The following is a 17,673-nucleotide window of genomic DNA, read 5'->3' on the forward strand; positions in this document are numbered from 1 at the left end:
TCATCTCTCCTCCACTCCTCCACTCCTCACCTCCTCCCGCTCAGCTCACTCATCTCTCCTCCACTCCTCACCTCCTCTCACTCATCTCTCCACTGCTCACCTCCTCTCGCTCATCTCTCCTCCACTGCTCACCTCCTCCCACTCATCTCTCCTCCACTGCTCACCTCCTCTCGCTCATCTCTCCTCCACTGCTCACCTCCTCCCGCTCAGCTCACTCATCTCTCCTCCACTCCTCACCTCCTCTCGCTCATCTCTCCTCCACTCCTCACCTCCTCCCGCTCAGCTCACTCATCTCTCCTCCACTCCTCACCTCCTCTCGCTCATCTCTCCTCCACTGCTCACCTCCTCCCGCTCATCTCTCCTCCACTCCTCACCTCCTCTCGCTCATCTCTCCTCCACTCCTCACCTCCTCTCGCTCATCTCTCCTCCACTCCTCACCTCCTCTCGCTCATCTCTCCTCCACTCCTCACCTCCTCCCGCTCAGCTCACTCATCTCTCCTCCACTCCTCACCTCCTCTCGCTCATCTCTCCACTGCTCACCTCCTCCCGCTCATCTCTCCTCCACTGCTCACCTCCTCTCGCTCATCTCTCCTCCACTCCTCACCTCCTCTCGCTCATCTCTCCTCCACTCCTCACCTCCTCCCGCTCAGCTCACTCATCTCTCCTCCACTCCTCACCTCCTCTCGCTCATCTCTCCACTGCTCACCTCCTCCCGCTCATCTCTCCTCCACTGCTCACCTCCTCTCGCTCAGCTCTCCTCCACTGCTCACCTCCTCTCGCTCAGCTCTCCACTCCTCACCTCCTCCCGCTCATCTCTCCACTCCTCACCTCCTCCCGCTCATCTCTCCACTCCTCACCTCCTCTCGCTCAGCTCTCCTCCACTGCTCACCTCCTCCCACTCATCTCACTCATCTCTCCTCCACTCCTCATCTCCTTTTGCTCAGCTCTCCACTCCTCACCTCCTCTCGCTCATCTCTCCACTGCTCACCTCCTCCCGCTCATCTCACTCATCTCTCCTCCACTCCTCACCTCCTCTCGCTCATCTCTCCACTCCTCACCTCCTCCCGCTCATCTCACTCATCACTCCTCCACTCCTCACCTCCTCCCGCTTATCTCACTCATCTCTCCTCCTCACCTCCTCTCGCTCATCTCTCTCTCACCTCATCTCACTCATCTCACATCTCACATCTCACTCATCTCTCCTCCACTCCTCACCTCCTCTCGCTCATCTCTCCACTGCTCACCTCCTCTCACTCATCTCTCCACTCCTCACCTCCTCTCGCTCATCTCTCCACTCCTCACCTCCTCTCGCTAATCTCTCCACTCCTCACCTCCTCTCGCTCATCTCTCTTTCTCACCTCCTCTCACTCATCTCTCCTCCACTCCTCAACTCCTCTCGCTCATCTCACCTCCTCTCACTCATCTCTCCTTCTCACCTCATCTCACTCATCTCTCCTCCACTCCTCACCTCCTCTCGCTCATCTCTCCTCCTCTAGCTCATCTCTCTCAGTCAGCAGGAGGAGGAAGGAGGTGTGAGGAGGAGAGTAACACAGTAAAGTAAGGCAGTGGTATAGAGTATAGAGTATGTTAGAGTTGAGTATAGTAGTTTAGTGCACACTAGAAACTCTGAGAGGAATTGAAAACAGACGAGTCTCGTGATGATTACAACATTATTGTTTATGTGCAATGTAATGTTTTATGATTACAACATCGAGTACATCATGTCAAAGTCAAAAGTCAAAGTGCTGTGCAAACAGACGTCAAAAACTCATTTGTACAAAGCTGGACAAAGTTAGCTAGCTAAACGTGTCCTAGATATCTAGCGTTAGCTAGCTCGCTTCTTAATGTAGATTTTAGGTGAGTTACGTAAGTTTGTTAAAGCAATAAATTAAGCATGTTAGCTAACTAGCAAGTTAAGCCTATTAAATTCTTAGCTAGTTCACTGATGTGATAGTTAGCTACTTAGCTGAGATGAAAGTGGAGCTGCAAAAACGGAGCTCCTCGGACCAGTCATTCCTCCTGACTGTCTGTAACAGCAGCCATCTTGGGAAAGTGTCTGATTTAATAGTACACAGTAAAAACAAATGTGCTCATGAAGACTTTTCCCATTCTGCTATGTTTCTGCATCCTCTCTGATGTCAGCGTGACATGCCTCACTCAGGGCTCTATAGCACAACTGTTTAGCATGGGGTAGAGTAAAGTAGAGTAAAGTAGAGTAAAGTAGGATAAAGTAGAGTAGGGATTAATCACGCTACAGCACCTCCATTTCTGCACACAGGGGAGAGCGCTAGCACTCCACTGCTCTCACACATCACCCTCACTGTGTTTTACAAGCTCGTCTGCACTGTGATCGAGATCTCAGTGACCCACACACACACTCTCTCTCTCTCTCTCTCTCTCTCTCACACACACACACACACACACACACGCACGCACGCACGCATGCACAGTAAATACAAGAATAGAATCCTAATCAGCAAGTATGTGTATGTGTGTGTGTGTGTGTGTGTGTGTAATTTATTATGCTCAGTTTTATATGAATAATACTGTCCAACACACACACACACACACACACACACACAGGGCTGTTCAGGGCAGCCTCTCCAGATGGTCACTCATTAGAGAACAGGTCGTCTTGGCAGCAGGATGATGAGTACAGTGTGTGTGTGTGTGTGTGTGTGTGTGTGTGTGTGTGTATACTCATGTGCATAGCAGTGTTTTAAAGACTGAACATCTGCATTATAACTGTTTTATAATTTTATAATTATACATTTTGACAACAACAACAAATGTCTAAATAAAGAAAGAAATAAGACTTTAAAATTATTATTATTATTATTATTATTATTATTATTGCCTGTGCTGTTCTTCTCTATTCTATTAAATTACGAAGTAGATTAGTCTAAGTGGTAGTGCATAAAGTGTGTGTCTAGTGTGTGTGTGTCTAGTGTGTGTGTGTGTGTGTGTGTGTGAGAGAGAGAGAGAGAGATCTGGCTCTGGCAGCTCATCTGTGTGATGATGTATTGCGGTTATTCTCTGGCCCCCGGGTGCAGACTGAGGACTTCCTGAATACGAACACACACACACACACACACACACACACACACAGAGGGCAGTTGCGTGGCTTCACGCTTCACTGAATGCCAAAAGGTCTCCACCGCAGAAGCAGTGGAGTGTAAAATGACGCTTTTAGTGGACTGATAGGTGTGTGTGTGTGTGTGTGTGTGCGTGTGTGTTATAGAAGGAAGGGCGGAGACACACAAGTCAATAATGAATAATGCTAGTACGACTGTAGGCATGGCGATTGAGAAGCACTACAAAGGGACCATAAATTAGCTGTGTGTGTGTGTGTGTGTGTGTGTGTCTGTATAAAGTACTTCATTAATTATGTAAGAGGTTTATTACAGTGTGATGTATATAAACTGGGTTGTCTAACACATTACAGAAGCGCCGGATGAAATCTCAGCAAAAAAAAAAAAAAAAAAAAAGGTTCAGGTTCAAGGTCACGTGAATGACGTGTAAAAGATGTTTTGAGTGAAGAAAAAAAAAAAAAGATCAAGAAGGCAACACAATACATTAAGTGCCAGGGGGGTGTAAACTTTTGAACAGGATGATCGGTGTAAATTGTTATTATTTTGTCTTCTGGGAAACGTAAATATGTTATGTAGCTTCTGAAGGGAGATCTTTAAACAAAATATTAATAATTTACACTGATCATCCTGTTCAAAAGTTTACGCCCCCCTGGTTCTTAATGTACCGTGTTGCCTTCTTGAGCATCAGTGAATGTTTGCACCTTTTGTAATAGCTGTGCTCGAGTCCCTCAGTCCTCATATAGCTGCTGTTGAAAAGGGGTCAAATATGCAGAAGATGCTGGAAAACCTGAGAATGTGCAGGAGCTGGAGGATTTTTCTGAAGAACAGTGGGCAGTTTAACTGCTCAGGACAAACAAGGGACTCATGAACAACTATCACAAAACATAAAAACAGTCGTTGATCATCCAGGTAACACACACAGTATTAAGAATCAAGTGTGTGTAAACCTTTGAACTGGTTCATTTGTTTAAATTCAGTTATTATTGTGTCTTGTGGACTAGATGTATATATCTGTTATGTGAAATAGCTTATTCAGAACAGTACTAAATTAAAAAGAAATTATGATCACTCTTATTTTTTTAAATTATTAATATTTTTGCTGATTCTGCAAGACGTATATAACCTTTTGAGCCCAACTGTATAACAGGTCACGTCTCCTTCAGTGATACACTTTACAAAGTTTGCCATTTTTAACCGGAACTCAGCTGTGCTGTATAAACACGTCATTACTGCAGACTGACTGATTACAGCCCTGACTGTACATATGAGCTTATTCAGCACTTCCACATCCATCTCATTATCTTCAACAATCACATCATGCAAAACACGCTGATTTGATTTATTATAATATCATGTTAAATTACTTCCTTTACGTGTATGATAAATGTACAGACTGTATCGGTGCTCATACACGCACATTTGCTCGTAAACCTTTATGCTGTTATTCCTGTTTAATGTTTTGCAATTTAGATTATTTTCAGTTCTTATTTAGAATTTGGTTCTGTTTTCGCTCATTTTTAGCATTCATTTTGGCTTTTTAGAAACATCTTATCTGGGATTTAGTTGCGTTTTAGGATAATTGTAGGTGTAGAGATTGTGAAGATTTTTAAATCCTCACTAAACCTCATTAAAAAGGGGGTTTGAATCTCTTGAATCTCTTAAAACAGAGACTCGGCCATTTTGGTGCTAAACTAGAATTAATATCCTGCAAGTGCTGCTAGAGAAAATTAAAATGAACACACTTTTCTATCATTTTCGTTTTGTATTTCATTACTGCTGAGAGTAATTTTTCTACTTTTTTGTTTAGTTTTATTATTATATACTTATTTATTTAAGTAATAGTTTTTAGTTTTATTGTTCATTAATTATAATAATCCTGCTCCTCTCACTCTCTCTCTCTCTCTTTCTCTCACACACACACACACACGCACACACACACACACACCCCTTATATTCGTCGAGGCTCTGCCTGTATAACTGTGTATGCAGCCTCATTTCCCAGAATGCTTTGCACAGGGGCGTCCTGATCCTACTGATCTTTTTAAATGATACACAGCCTGACTTATAGATGCATATTTGATTTTAGCACACACGAGTGCTCGCGCACACACACACACACACACACACACACAAACACACAGCAGCTGAATTATCTGCTCTTAGCATTAATGAGCTATAAATATTCCACATATCTATAAATATAAATATCTCTCTCAGTCTCAGTGAAGGAGGCGTGGCCTCTGTACATGTCAGTCTCAGTGAAGGAGGCGTGGCCTCTGTACATGTCAGTCTCAGTGAAGGAGGCGTGGCCTCTTTGTGCTCAGAAGGAGAGATACACATTATTACTGTGCATCTCTTTGTTTTTTTTAATTATGTTTTCTTTTATAGAGTATATTTCTTTGTTTATGTCCTGTCTCTTTTTCTCCATTTTCACCTATATTCCTTCTTTGACATCTCTCTCTATTCTTCCCTCTCCATCTGTCGCTCTCTCCCTCCTCTGTAAGTGTGCTTTATCTGGCTCAGCATCTGTGTGTGAAGCTGCTCTCCAAGCACTACAGGCTAAAAATAGCACAAAGCCAATACAATCCTCACTCTCTCTCTCGTTCTTTTCCTCGCTGTGTAAATGAACCAGTGCTGCTCCGGCTGTTCACTTCAGGAGCATGCTGACCCATCAATATATGTGGAACTCTCTGTATGTGTGTGTGTATGTATGTGTGTGTGTGTGTATTAAGAGGGTGAGAGTTCATGTGCAGACAGATTAACATTATTGAAAAGAATTGACTCTGCAATAGTGGGTGAGTCTCTCTCTCTCTCTCTCTCTCTCTGGTGTGATAGGAACACCCTCGAGTCTCTACGCCCTAATGACGCACGCATCTCCACTTCACACCAGCCGCAGTCATCGGCCCGTTCATGCTCATCACACGACGGGCTTGTTTCTAATTTACTCGACATGCTCCAGACGACAGTAAACAAACCAATCTCTTGATTATAAATCACATCAGGATACGGCGTGAGCTCGTATCGGCAGCATGACGACAGAACTGACAGAACTGACAGAACCTCCAGTTGCACATGAACAACTCATCACACTGTAATAACAGAATTATTCCAAAATCATCAATAAAACTCCTATAATCGCAAACTTATTTATTACAATTCTAAGACTTTCCAACTTAGATGACATGCTAAAGAGGGTATCTAGAATGTTCTGGAGAGTCTACCACTCTTCTAAAATGTTTAAGAAAGTGAGTCTGGGCTTTGAAAATGTTTAGGAGTGTGCAACTGGCTTCCAGAAAGTTCATGTCCTGGGTTGCATAGCGTTCTAGATAGCATGTCTGGCTTCTTTAAGCTAACAGTGTGTGCATCTCCATTCCATTTTCCGCATCAGGAATCTAGAGCTGTTCTATGTAAGGGGTTAAACGTAGAACATCAGGGGTCTAGAATATTCTAGATATTTCTGGTACGTGCATCTGGTTTTGACATTGTGTTTAGGTGTCTTGAACATTCCAGAGATTTCTGGTATTTGTTTCAGGTATGTCTGTCTGGTTGTCACTGTACATGAAGGATTTAGAATATTCTAGATAGTATGTCTGGATTAATCGTATGTGCATCTGGCTTCAATATTGTCCATCAGTGGTTCAGAATATTCGAGAGATTTCAGGTATGTGTGTCTGGCTTCGACATTGTGTATCAGGAGTCTAGAATATTCTAGAGATTTCTGGTTCAACCTTTTGTGTCAGTGGTCTAAAATGGGTCTAGACTATTCTAGATATTTCTGGTATGTGTGCCTGGTTTAACTTTGTGTATCAGTGGTCTAAAATGGGTCTAGAATATTCTAGAGAGCGTGTCTCGGTTTCTCATATATTCGTCTGGTACTGCCATTGGGTATCAGGAGTCTAGAATATTCTAGATATTTCTCGTATGTGTGTCTGGTTTAACTTTGTGTATCAGGGGTCTAAAATTGGTCTAGAGTATTCGAAAGAGCGTATCTGGGTTTCTGGTACGTTTGTCTTCTGATGCCATTGTGCATCAGGGGTCTAGAATATTCTAGATATTTCTAGTTCAACTTTTTGTGTCAGGGGTCTACAATGGGTCTAGAATATTCTAGAGAGCGTGTCTGGGTTTCTGGTATGTTCGCCTGGTGCTGCCGTTGTGCATCAGGGGTCTCGATTAGCCTAAGAGTGTGCCTGGGTGTTTAGTATGAGGTCTAAAATGTTCTAGAAAGTCCAGGCCAATACTGATCTAGCTTTTCTAGGCCGTGTACTGGGTCAGTGGATCCACCATAAGCATCATCTCACCACATCATGACACCATGTCAGTGACGTCTCCACCCTCACTGTCTCACTGTCACTGGTGTTTAATAGAAAACAACATTACGTGGCATTTCTCAGAAACGCTCGTGATTGGCTGAGACATTCTAGAAAATGATTACAGGTCACTCTGAGGACAAAGACATGCTGATGGAGGAAACTTTAACATCTGACCAATCAGCCAGAGGAAGAAAAGAAAAAGAAAGGGACGAGGGCAGTGAGGACAAGTGCAGCCCTGCTGACTGAGACAGTCTGAGTCAGTGTGTGTGTGTGTGTGTGTGTGTGTGTGTGTGTGTGCGGTTATGGGACAGGACGTCCTGTTTGTCCATTACATGTCTGCTCACGCACATAATCACTCTGATACTATCATACAGCATTAAAATGACCCAACTCCTTCTCTGTCACCTTTGTCCTCTTTTCATCTCTCTTTATCTCTCTTATCTCATCTGTCCATCTCTCTGTTAATCTCTCATACACTACTCCTTGATTCATCTCACTTTCTTTTTTTCTCACGATGATCTCATCTTCTCTAACCCTGCCTCCCTTTCTCTCTCCCTGTTCTCATCTATCCATCTCTCTCACTCGTTCTCTTTTAATCCCTTTCTCATCTGTCCATCTTTTTTCACTCTTACTCTCTTGATCCCTTCATTTCATCAGTCTTACTAAAAACCTTCTTCTTTTCCTTTCTTAGCCGTCTAACTCTTGTTTGTCCATCACTGTGTCTCTCACATCTTACCTCCTTTATCTCTCTTCATCTTCTCTCTCTATCTCAGCCTTCATTTTCTTTTGTATTCTCTTTACTCCTCCTCTCTCTCTATTCTCTTTCACCATTTTCAGAGTCGATCTGTTTCTTTCTCCCTCCATTAGTGTTTTATTCCTGTCTAATTCTCTCTTTATCTCTCTCACACACACACACCATATATTTATGTTCAAGTTAACAGCACGTATATTCACATTAATGTTAACGCTTCAATAAAAAAATGTATGCTAGCCACAGGTTTCACAGGTTCACTGAATGTTAGCTAGCTAAATGTATAAATGTACAAATAGGCCTATGCCTAGGTTTATAAACCTCGAGTAGGAAGTTCTCGGCATTGCTAGATGGTTGGATGTTTTTTTTTTTTTTAAATGATCCATGATGAAAGGATGGACGAACGAATTTTCTTTCATACACCAATAATAATAGCAGATCCTGCCCACTGAAGCTGATTGACAGATGAGCAGATTGTGAAATAAAGTCGTGTTCACACTCAAGTTTTTCTTTTTTTTTTTTTTTTAGACAGAATTCAGCACTTCTGGTGGAGTGTAAATGCTCCCTCGTTCAGGTTTTCCGATGGCAGGGAAAGGGAAAGTGGAGGAGAAAGGACTGTATTTTATATATATGAAGCAACCGCAAATGGCCACTACTTCTAAAAACTGAAAATTGCTTTTTATGTGCAGTTTTTTTTTATGTTTTTTATGTGCAGCTTCAACTTGGAGGCTTCTCTCAAACAGTTGAAGTTGAAAAAAAAAAAAAGTCCAGCAGCAGGCTTGAAAATATGCATTTCATTGAGAAAGATGGGAAGGTCAGCAGAAGAAATGACCCATAACTATTATGTACAGTTTATATGTATATGTAAGTTGTATGTAAGTTTAGGCTTAACACAATAAAAACACACTTTCATAGGTTTGGAGCAATGTTACTGTAATAAGTTCATCTTTATGGCGTTCGCACTGAGGACATTGCTATAAATACACTATGAAAAAAAAGAAATAATTTTAAAAAATAATAAAAATCATCTTATACAAGGCCAGAGCCTTGTTCAAAAAAAACAAAAAAAAAAAAAACACATGAATCTAGTGCCTACCATTTTGCACAAATTTGACATATGGAATTGCGAAATTGATCCACCGTTTAGAAGGAAAGTAACGTATGCTATTGTGAAATTCTTCGATGGTTCTGAAGGAAAAAGACGTATGGAATTGCACAATCAGTCCGTGGTTCGGAAAGAATTCTTTTTATGTGAACACAAACCTGAGACTCGGAGCTCCGCCCACAAATGAACCTAGAACTGGTTCTGAATTTAGACACAAGTATTTGTGTAAAAAAAAAAAAAAAAACCTTAGACCAGCAATAAAAATAAAGCAGGCAATAAACATATATATATATAAGACGCTACACCCTGTTATATCTGTGATTATTAATGGAAGACTCTTTTTCTGAATTTTGTCTCTTGTAGTCCATCAAACAGGACTGTTTCTTCTGTTACAGTGCTAAACATGATGTTTGATGTAATACAGTGAGAGTGAGGTCGTGTAGTGTAGTGTAGTGTAGTGTACTAGTGGTGTAGTGTAGTGTAGTGTAGTGTAGTAGTGGTGTAGTGTAGTGTAGTGTAGTAGTGGTGGTGTAGTGTAGTGTAGTGTAGCAGTGGTGGTGAATTGGGACGTGTCCTACCTTCACCTGGTTGTATTCGCTCTTGTTGGTGTCGGAGTTGACTTGCTTGTTTTCTGGGCGGGGCTTCAGGACCTGTCTCAGAGGGCTGGAGATGGGCAGTCCAGTCACACTGATACCATCTGAAACACACACACACACACACACACACACACACACACACACACACACACACACACATCACACATCAAAGGCATATCCGGCATAACGCACAGGAATGGACTGAAAAAGGTCACATCTTAGCTGTGAGCTTTTTTTTTAAACTCATTCACATTCCTGAGGTGTCTACTGTTGACTAGTGGAACATTTGCATACACACAACACACACACACACACACACACACATACACACACATACACACACATACACACACACACACATACACACACATACACACACATACACACACACACACACACACGCAGAGTGAAATGACGCAGGGGCACTGAAGTCAGTGGGGAGGGTTAAGGGGCTACACAAACGCACGTCACGCAGCGCTGAGAGGAAATGAGCAGCTGTACGCAACGCCTCAGCACACACACTCGCTCAGCGAACCCTCAGAACCGAGTGAACACAATTTCAACCCATTTTTTGCTCTCTATTTCTCGGGCTGATAACTCAGGAACCACATAAGCTACAGAAAAGAGATCGTTCTGATTGTGAGAATGCAGACGGCAGGGTAAATGCAGAAATCAAAGTTCCCACAAAAACCACAGAATTCCCTCATTTTTGAGATTGATGCATTTTTGTTTTTCACTGAGTTAAGGAGAGGTTTTATATACGTTATATAGAACAGCACTTCATGGCGAGTTGTTTAAGTAAAATAAATCACTGTTTTCCTCCAGTTTGGTCCTAGAATATGGGGGAAAGTGAATGAGATTTCTTATATATTACTGTTGCGGCGGGGGCGTGGTCGAGCGTCAGCTGTGGACGGAGAGGAGGCGGGACGAACCTTCAGGTAACACGTGATGATTCTCACCTGTGTCTTATTACTGGCAGTCTACTTATTTGTGTCTCCTTGAGCTTTCAGTTTTTCCCGTAACTTGCGAGCAAGAGAGAGACACAGTGCGAGACCGCTTGGCAAAACTGGCGAGAGATACACACACAAACACACACACACACACACACACACACATGCCAAGAAGCGTGAACTTGAACTTGACGGAGCGAAAGCCGCGAGTTTTGTGTTGTGTTCTGTAGAGTTTTGAAAGTGCGCTGAAAAGCTCAGGCTGAATAAACATGAACCTCGAGCTCAGTTACGATTCCACCTGTCTCTCGAGTCTTCCTCCACACCCTCACACACCAGGGTTCTACAATTACACATCAGGATATTATGGATTATATGCTGCGTATTTGTGATTATATTATATAATATATGCTTTATACTTTACCAAACTATTATCTTAACTAGTTTATTAGAGCATAGCATCATAACCAGTCATTTAGCTGAATACCCAGAAGATCTCAGATGTGCAGGACAATCAGCTTTCTTAAATGGTGTTCAACTGTCTTAATTCTTCTTAATTGATTTTCAATTAAACTCTATGTTTAATTTCATTTTCTTATTTTCAACCTTCAGATGACGTAATTGAAAATCTGCCTATATAAAGCAATCTGTGTGTATGAAATATGCTACAAATAAAAACAATAGTCTTACGTTTTGGTTGCTACCATTTATACCTTCATTATAAATCTAAAACAAAACAAAAAACACAGAAAGGGATTGAGGGTGGATTGGGTAGACTCCATGGTTGCCAGGTCTGTGATTGTCCTGTAATTTTGACTCACTTTTTGTGAGCTGGAGGCTTGAAATAACCATTTAGAAAAACTGTGTTTCCTTCCATTTTTGTGTAATAGCCAGAGATTATGTAGACTATAAGATCAGTCCTGTTCTTTCCTTAGTTTTTGGACTGCACAGGTTCTTGTGATTTGGCCTTGCTTATTGTTCTCATTAGTTTAACAATATCCTGGTTGCACTTTGTCTTGTTGTGTATGCTGTATCTGTACACTAAATTCCTGCCTGGACTACACTGAGAGCCGGTTCCTAAAACCCCATGACCTGCTGCATTGTAGCTCAACCCTGAAAAAGAATAAGATGTAGTCCTGTTGAAGTGGTGTTTAAATTGCAATAAAGAGTAATAAAAGAAACTTAACACAACAGTTTCGATGTAGTCCTTTTACAAATCGACAATTTCCACACGGCCGACATTTTTCACTGCTGATCTGCTCAAACTGTTTGTAAGCATCTGAGCGCTGACCGAAGCAGGAGAGCAAAGAAACAAGGAGGGTTTTTAATCCCATTCCAATTATCATTGTCATGAAAATCATTTGTGAAGTGTTAGATTTGATACTTGCGTGTAAGGCGATTTCATCTCTTTTTTTTTTTTCCAGTCAAAATTTTCAGCTTTTTTCGGCCAAAAACTGAAAGTGCCAGCGCATCCCTAGTGAATACATGTAAACTGTTAATGCTGGCTAAGTTAAACCTACACTGAAAGATTGCATCTTACATTAATGAACTCAACATCCTCTATTTAAAAAAAAAAAAAAAAAGAAAGCTCTTTTGCTGTATTTCTGAGTGGTAATTCATACTACAGTGCTGAAATGCAGAGCTCCTACGCAAAATATGTGAACGTTTGCAGGCCTTTTAGATACACTACCACGACTTTCCCCTGCCTGAACAACATCTTGACAAAAAGCACATAAAATCTTTTCAAATATGTGTGAAAAAAAGAAACAGATAAAGTGGAGGAGATGAAGAGAAATATACACTCAAAAACAGGCAAAATTGGGAAAGAGAAAGTGAGGGAAGTTATGGCCAGAAAAAGGCAGAGTAGAGAATGTAAATGTAAAGCTAGAGTTGATAAAAACAGACAGATATATACAGAGAGATAGAGAGAGAGAGAGAAAGAGGAGGAGTGAGTGATGAGATCAGAATGATCAGAAGTGAGTGGAGGGAACAGTGTGTATTAAAAACACACATAACTCTCTGAGAGAGGCAGAACAGACGAGCCCATTCGTTACACCATTACTCCTCCCGTCTTCTTCCATCCTTCTCTCCCTCGCTCAAATCCAGTCTGCCGTTTGCTTTATTGCTGTGACTTGTCTTTCTTTACAGTATTGCCAAAGCAATTATATATCTCTGTCTGTCTCTCTCTATCTGTCCATCAGTTCTGAAATAGAAAGATCCATAAAGAGCTGGGTGGATCTCATCATAAGCAAACTGTAAATAACACACACTGCAGCCAGGAGCTCCATTAGAGTGTGTGGCCTTATCATATACAGCACAATGGACTACACACGTGCACACACACACACATACACACACACACACACACACACACACTTATAGTGCTATAGGAGACCTCAGTAAAATTAAAACTGGAGCCTACAATAACCGGTCCAGCTGCACAAATGGAAGAGCAAAAGTCAACACAAACTGTACACAAAACCACATAAAGAGCATGCACAGCTGTCGACACACACATGTACTGTGTGTACACAAACCTTGCACGCTCTACACACTGATACATATGCATAGTGTACACAGGACACACACATTAACTAATACCGTGTGAAGAATCATCCTGAAGGCTGCAAGCTCCTACTCTCACCATTCTGAGGTCTACAAGCTCCTACTCCCATCATTCTGAGTTCTACAAGCTCCTACTCTCACCATTCTGAGGTCTACAAGCTCCCACTCCCATCATTCTGAGGTCTACAAGCTCCTACTCTCATCATTCTGAGTTCTACAAGCTCCTACTCTCACCATTCTGAGGTCTACAAGCTCCTACTCCCATCATTCTGAGTTCTACAAGCTCCTACTCTCACCATTCTGAGGTCTACAAGCTCCCACTCCCATCATTCTGAGTTCTACAAGCTCCTACTCTCACCATTCTGAGGTCTACAAGCTCCTACTCCCATCATTCTGAGTTCTACAAGCTCCTACTCTCACCATTCTGAGGTCTACAAGCTCCCACTCCCATCATTCTGAGGTCTACAAGCTCCTACTCTCATCATTCTGAGTTCTACAAGCTCCTACTCTCACCATTCTGAGGTCTACAAGCTCCTACTCTCACTATTCTGAGGTTTACAAGCTCCTACTCCCATTATTCTGAGGTCTACAAGCTCCTACTTTCACCACTCTGAGTTCTACAAGCTCCTACTCCCACCATTCTGAGGTCTGCAAGCTCCTACTCCTCACATATTGAGGTCTACAAGGTCCTACTCCCATCATTCTGAGGTCTACAAGCTCCTACTCCCACTATTTGGAGGTCTACAAGCTCCTACTCTCACCATTCTGAGGTCTACAAGCTCCTATTCCCATCATTCTGAGGTCTACAAGCTCCTACTCTTGCCATTCTGAGGTCCACAAGCTCCTACTCCAACTATTTTGAGGTCTACAAGCTCCTACTCCCATCATTCTGAGGTCTGCAAGCTCCTACTCCCACTATTTGGAGGTCTACAAGCTCCTACTCACATCGTTCTGAGGTCTACAAGCTCCTACTCCCACTATTTGGAGGTCTACAAGCTCCTATCCCACCATTCTGAGGTCTACAAGCTCCTACTCCTCACATATTGAGTTCTACAAGCTCCTACTCACATCGTTCTGAGGTCTACAAGCTCCTATCCCACCAATCTGAGTTCTACAAGCTCCTACTCACATCGTTCTGAGGTCTACAAGCTCCTATCCCACCATTCTGAGGTCTGCAAGCTCCTACTCCTCACATATTGAGTTCTACAAGCTCCTACTCCCATCATTCTGAGTTCTACAAGCTCCTACTCCCACTATTTGGAGGTCTACAAGCTCCTATCCCACCATTCTGAGGTCTACAAGCTCCTACTCCTCACATATTGAGTTCTACAAGCTCCTACTCACATCGTTCTGAGGTCTACAAGCTCCTATCCCACCATTCTGAGGTCTACAAGCTCCTACTCCTCACATATTGAGTTCTACAAGCTCCTACTCACATCGTTCTGAGGTCTACAAGCTCCTATCCCACCAATCTGAGTTCTACAAGCTCCTACTCACATCGTTCTGAGGTCTACAAGCTCCTATCCCACCAATCTGAGTTCTACAAGCTCATACTCCCACTATTTGAGGTCTGCAAGCTCCTACTCCCACCATTCCGAGTTCTACAAGCTCCTACTCACATCATTCTGAGCTCTACAAGCTCCTACTCCTCACATACTGATGGCTTCACGCTCCTACTCCTCACATTCTGAGGTCTATAAGGTCCTTCAATCATCATGAGACTCACAAAAAAAAAAAATCTGCCACTAACACAGACAAACACTCTTGGGGAAAAGCAGGAGGAAAATGGGGTTTTGTGCGTGTGTGAGACTGTGTGTGATCCTAAAATCACAGTGATGGAACCTGTGTGAACAGAGCAAATAAAAGCTTCATTTGACTGTGTTCCCTCGAGTGCAGCTCTCAGCATTGCCCTGATCGCTCTCACTGGGTGATTCACTTCTGCACACACAAACACACACACACACACACACACAACACACACACACATATATATAAACCATGTAGGCTTTATAACATGATCTCTCTCTCACACTCAGAGCTATTCTCACCTGGACATCATTTGCACACACACATATCTTTTTATACACACAGACGAACCCTCTACACACTCACACTGTAAGTACTCTATCTGAGATAAAAGGGCTGCTGTTGTTGCTTTAGTTCTCATCTTTTATAACAAATGAATGTGATTCTATGAGTAGACAGTGCGTCATCCACTCTGTCATTAGTCAGAAGCAATGACCCAAGCTACATTCATTATTACTGTTTGCTCTGGTGTCATCAGCGTGAGCCACTACAAACAGCAGCATGAAAACACTAAAGCAAAGGACAGTGTGGCTCAAGGACAATATCGCTATCGTAAAGGTTTCATTTATTCAGTTCTTAAACCTGCCTTTATTTTTTATGTTAGAATAGAAATTAGAGTTTCCTCCTGAAGATGTGGGCCAGTAGAGTACTCCAGCAAATATAAATGCTAAATAAATACTAAATAAATAGATTTATGGAAACGCAAACCAAAGGTCAGAACTCTACTCTCGAAGATATAATCAGTGATCACTACAGTATTCTAGAAAATACACACCTAACATCAGAATATCACTCTAGAATGTTCAAACCAAAGATCACTATGGTACGCTAGAAAATACACTTCTAGAAGATACAACTCCAAGATCACAACAGTATCCTAGACAATACTAACCAAAGAACATTCTGAGGTCTACAAGCTCCTATTCTCACCATTCTGAAGTCTGCAAGCTCCTACTCCTCACATACTGTTGGTTTCAAGCTCCTACTCCTCACATCCTGAGGTCTACAAGCTCCTACTCTAACCATTCTGAGGTCTACAATCTGCTACTCTCGCCATTCTGAGGTCTACAAGCTCCTACTCTCACCATTCTGAGGTCTACAAGCTCCTACTCTCATACTCGCGCCATTCTGAGGTCTGCAAGCTCCTACTCCTCACATCCTGATGTCTACAAGCTCCTACTCTCGCCATTCTGAGGTCTGCAAGCTCCTACTCCTCACATACTGTTGGTTTCAAGCTCCTACTCCTCACATCCTGAGGTCTGCAAGCTCCTACTCCTCACATACTGTTGGTTTCAAGCTCCTACTCCTCACATCCTGATGTCTACAAGCTCCTACTCCTCACATCCTGAGGTCTACAAGCTCCTACTCCTCACATACTGTTGGTTTCAAGCTCCTACTCCTCACATCCTGAGGTCTACAAGCTCCTACTCCTCACATCCTGAGGTCTACAAGCTCCTACTCCTCACATCCTGAGGTCTGCAAGCTCCTACTCCTCACATCCTGAGGTCTACAAGCTCCTACTCCTCACATCCTGAGGTTTACAAGCTCCTACTCCTCACATCCTGAGGTCTGCAAGCTCCTACTCCTCACATACTGTTGGTTTCAAGCTCCTACTCCTCACATCCTGAGGTCTACAAGCTCATACTCCTCAAATCCTGAGGTCTACAAGGTCCTGCAGTCATCATGAAACTCCTCACATCCCAACAACCAAGGATGAGAACCAAACACTACTGTGGAACCTTCAAACCAAAGATCAGTGTCATTCTCCAGAAAATAGAAACCAAAATGTAGGACACTACACTAGGAGAACATTTTGCTCTGGAAAAATACAACTTATGATCAGTGTAGCATATACATACATATCAAAGATTAGATTACACTACTCTCGAATATTCAAGTACTCAAGATCAGTATCGTAGACTCTTACAGTAAACAACAGAACACACTTGCAGAACATTTAAACCAAAGTGAGTAAAATAGAAAATAATATAAGAATACGTCTAGAAAAACATTTTGTTTACTGAAGATAAAACCAGATACATATAGCACTCTATAGACCACTATATCACTCCAGAATACGTACACCAAAGATCAGTATTCAAGAACATTCACACTCATGGTCTGTACAGAACAACTCCCACCCCAATCAGGAATTACTGAACCATGATTCGAGTGTAATCTTTTCTCAGAAACATTTGTGAGTAGCTCTAATCCTGAGTCATCCATATGTCACGTTTCTGAGATTTGTGCTATATTGCTATATTGTCTATGTTACCATCATATATGCAGTATAACTAGCATAACTAGTATTATGCTAAACTGGGGATTAATGATGAATGAAAGACAGGATAATAGATAGATCAAAGTGTTATACAAGGCCAACAGTGGATAACAGCCAGAAGTGCTAGTTTGATCTTCCTATCCTAACTAGCATTAAACATATGACTTTCTGATTCCATGCTAATCACTAATCAGCTTTAAACCCAAGAGACAGTGCTCTC

The 17,673-nt window shown here is 42.2% G+C and overlaps 1 protein-coding gene across 2 annotated transcripts in view; it reads right to left on the reverse strand.

The window, feature by feature from the left end:
- trappc9 (trafficking protein particle complex subunit 9) overlaps positions 1 to 17,673 on the reverse strand; it is a 214,056-nt gene that overhangs the window by 92,943 nt on the left and 103,440 nt on the right. For both annotated transcript variants that reach the window (XM_034307425.2, XM_053236694.1), the window contains one exon: positions 9,837 to 9,955. In XM_034307425.2, coding sequence (XP_034163316.2) covers positions 9,837 to 9,955 — 119 coding nt within the window. The remainder of the gene's footprint in view (positions 1 to 9,836; positions 9,956 to 17,673) is intronic.

The sequence above is a fragment of the Pangasianodon hypophthalmus genome, chromosome 9 (assembly GCF_027358585.1).
Source record: "Pangasianodon hypophthalmus isolate fPanHyp1 chromosome 9, fPanHyp1.pri, whole genome shotgun sequence".
Taxonomy (NCBI): Eukaryota; Metazoa; Chordata; class Actinopteri; order Siluriformes; family Pangasiidae; genus Pangasianodon; species Pangasianodon hypophthalmus.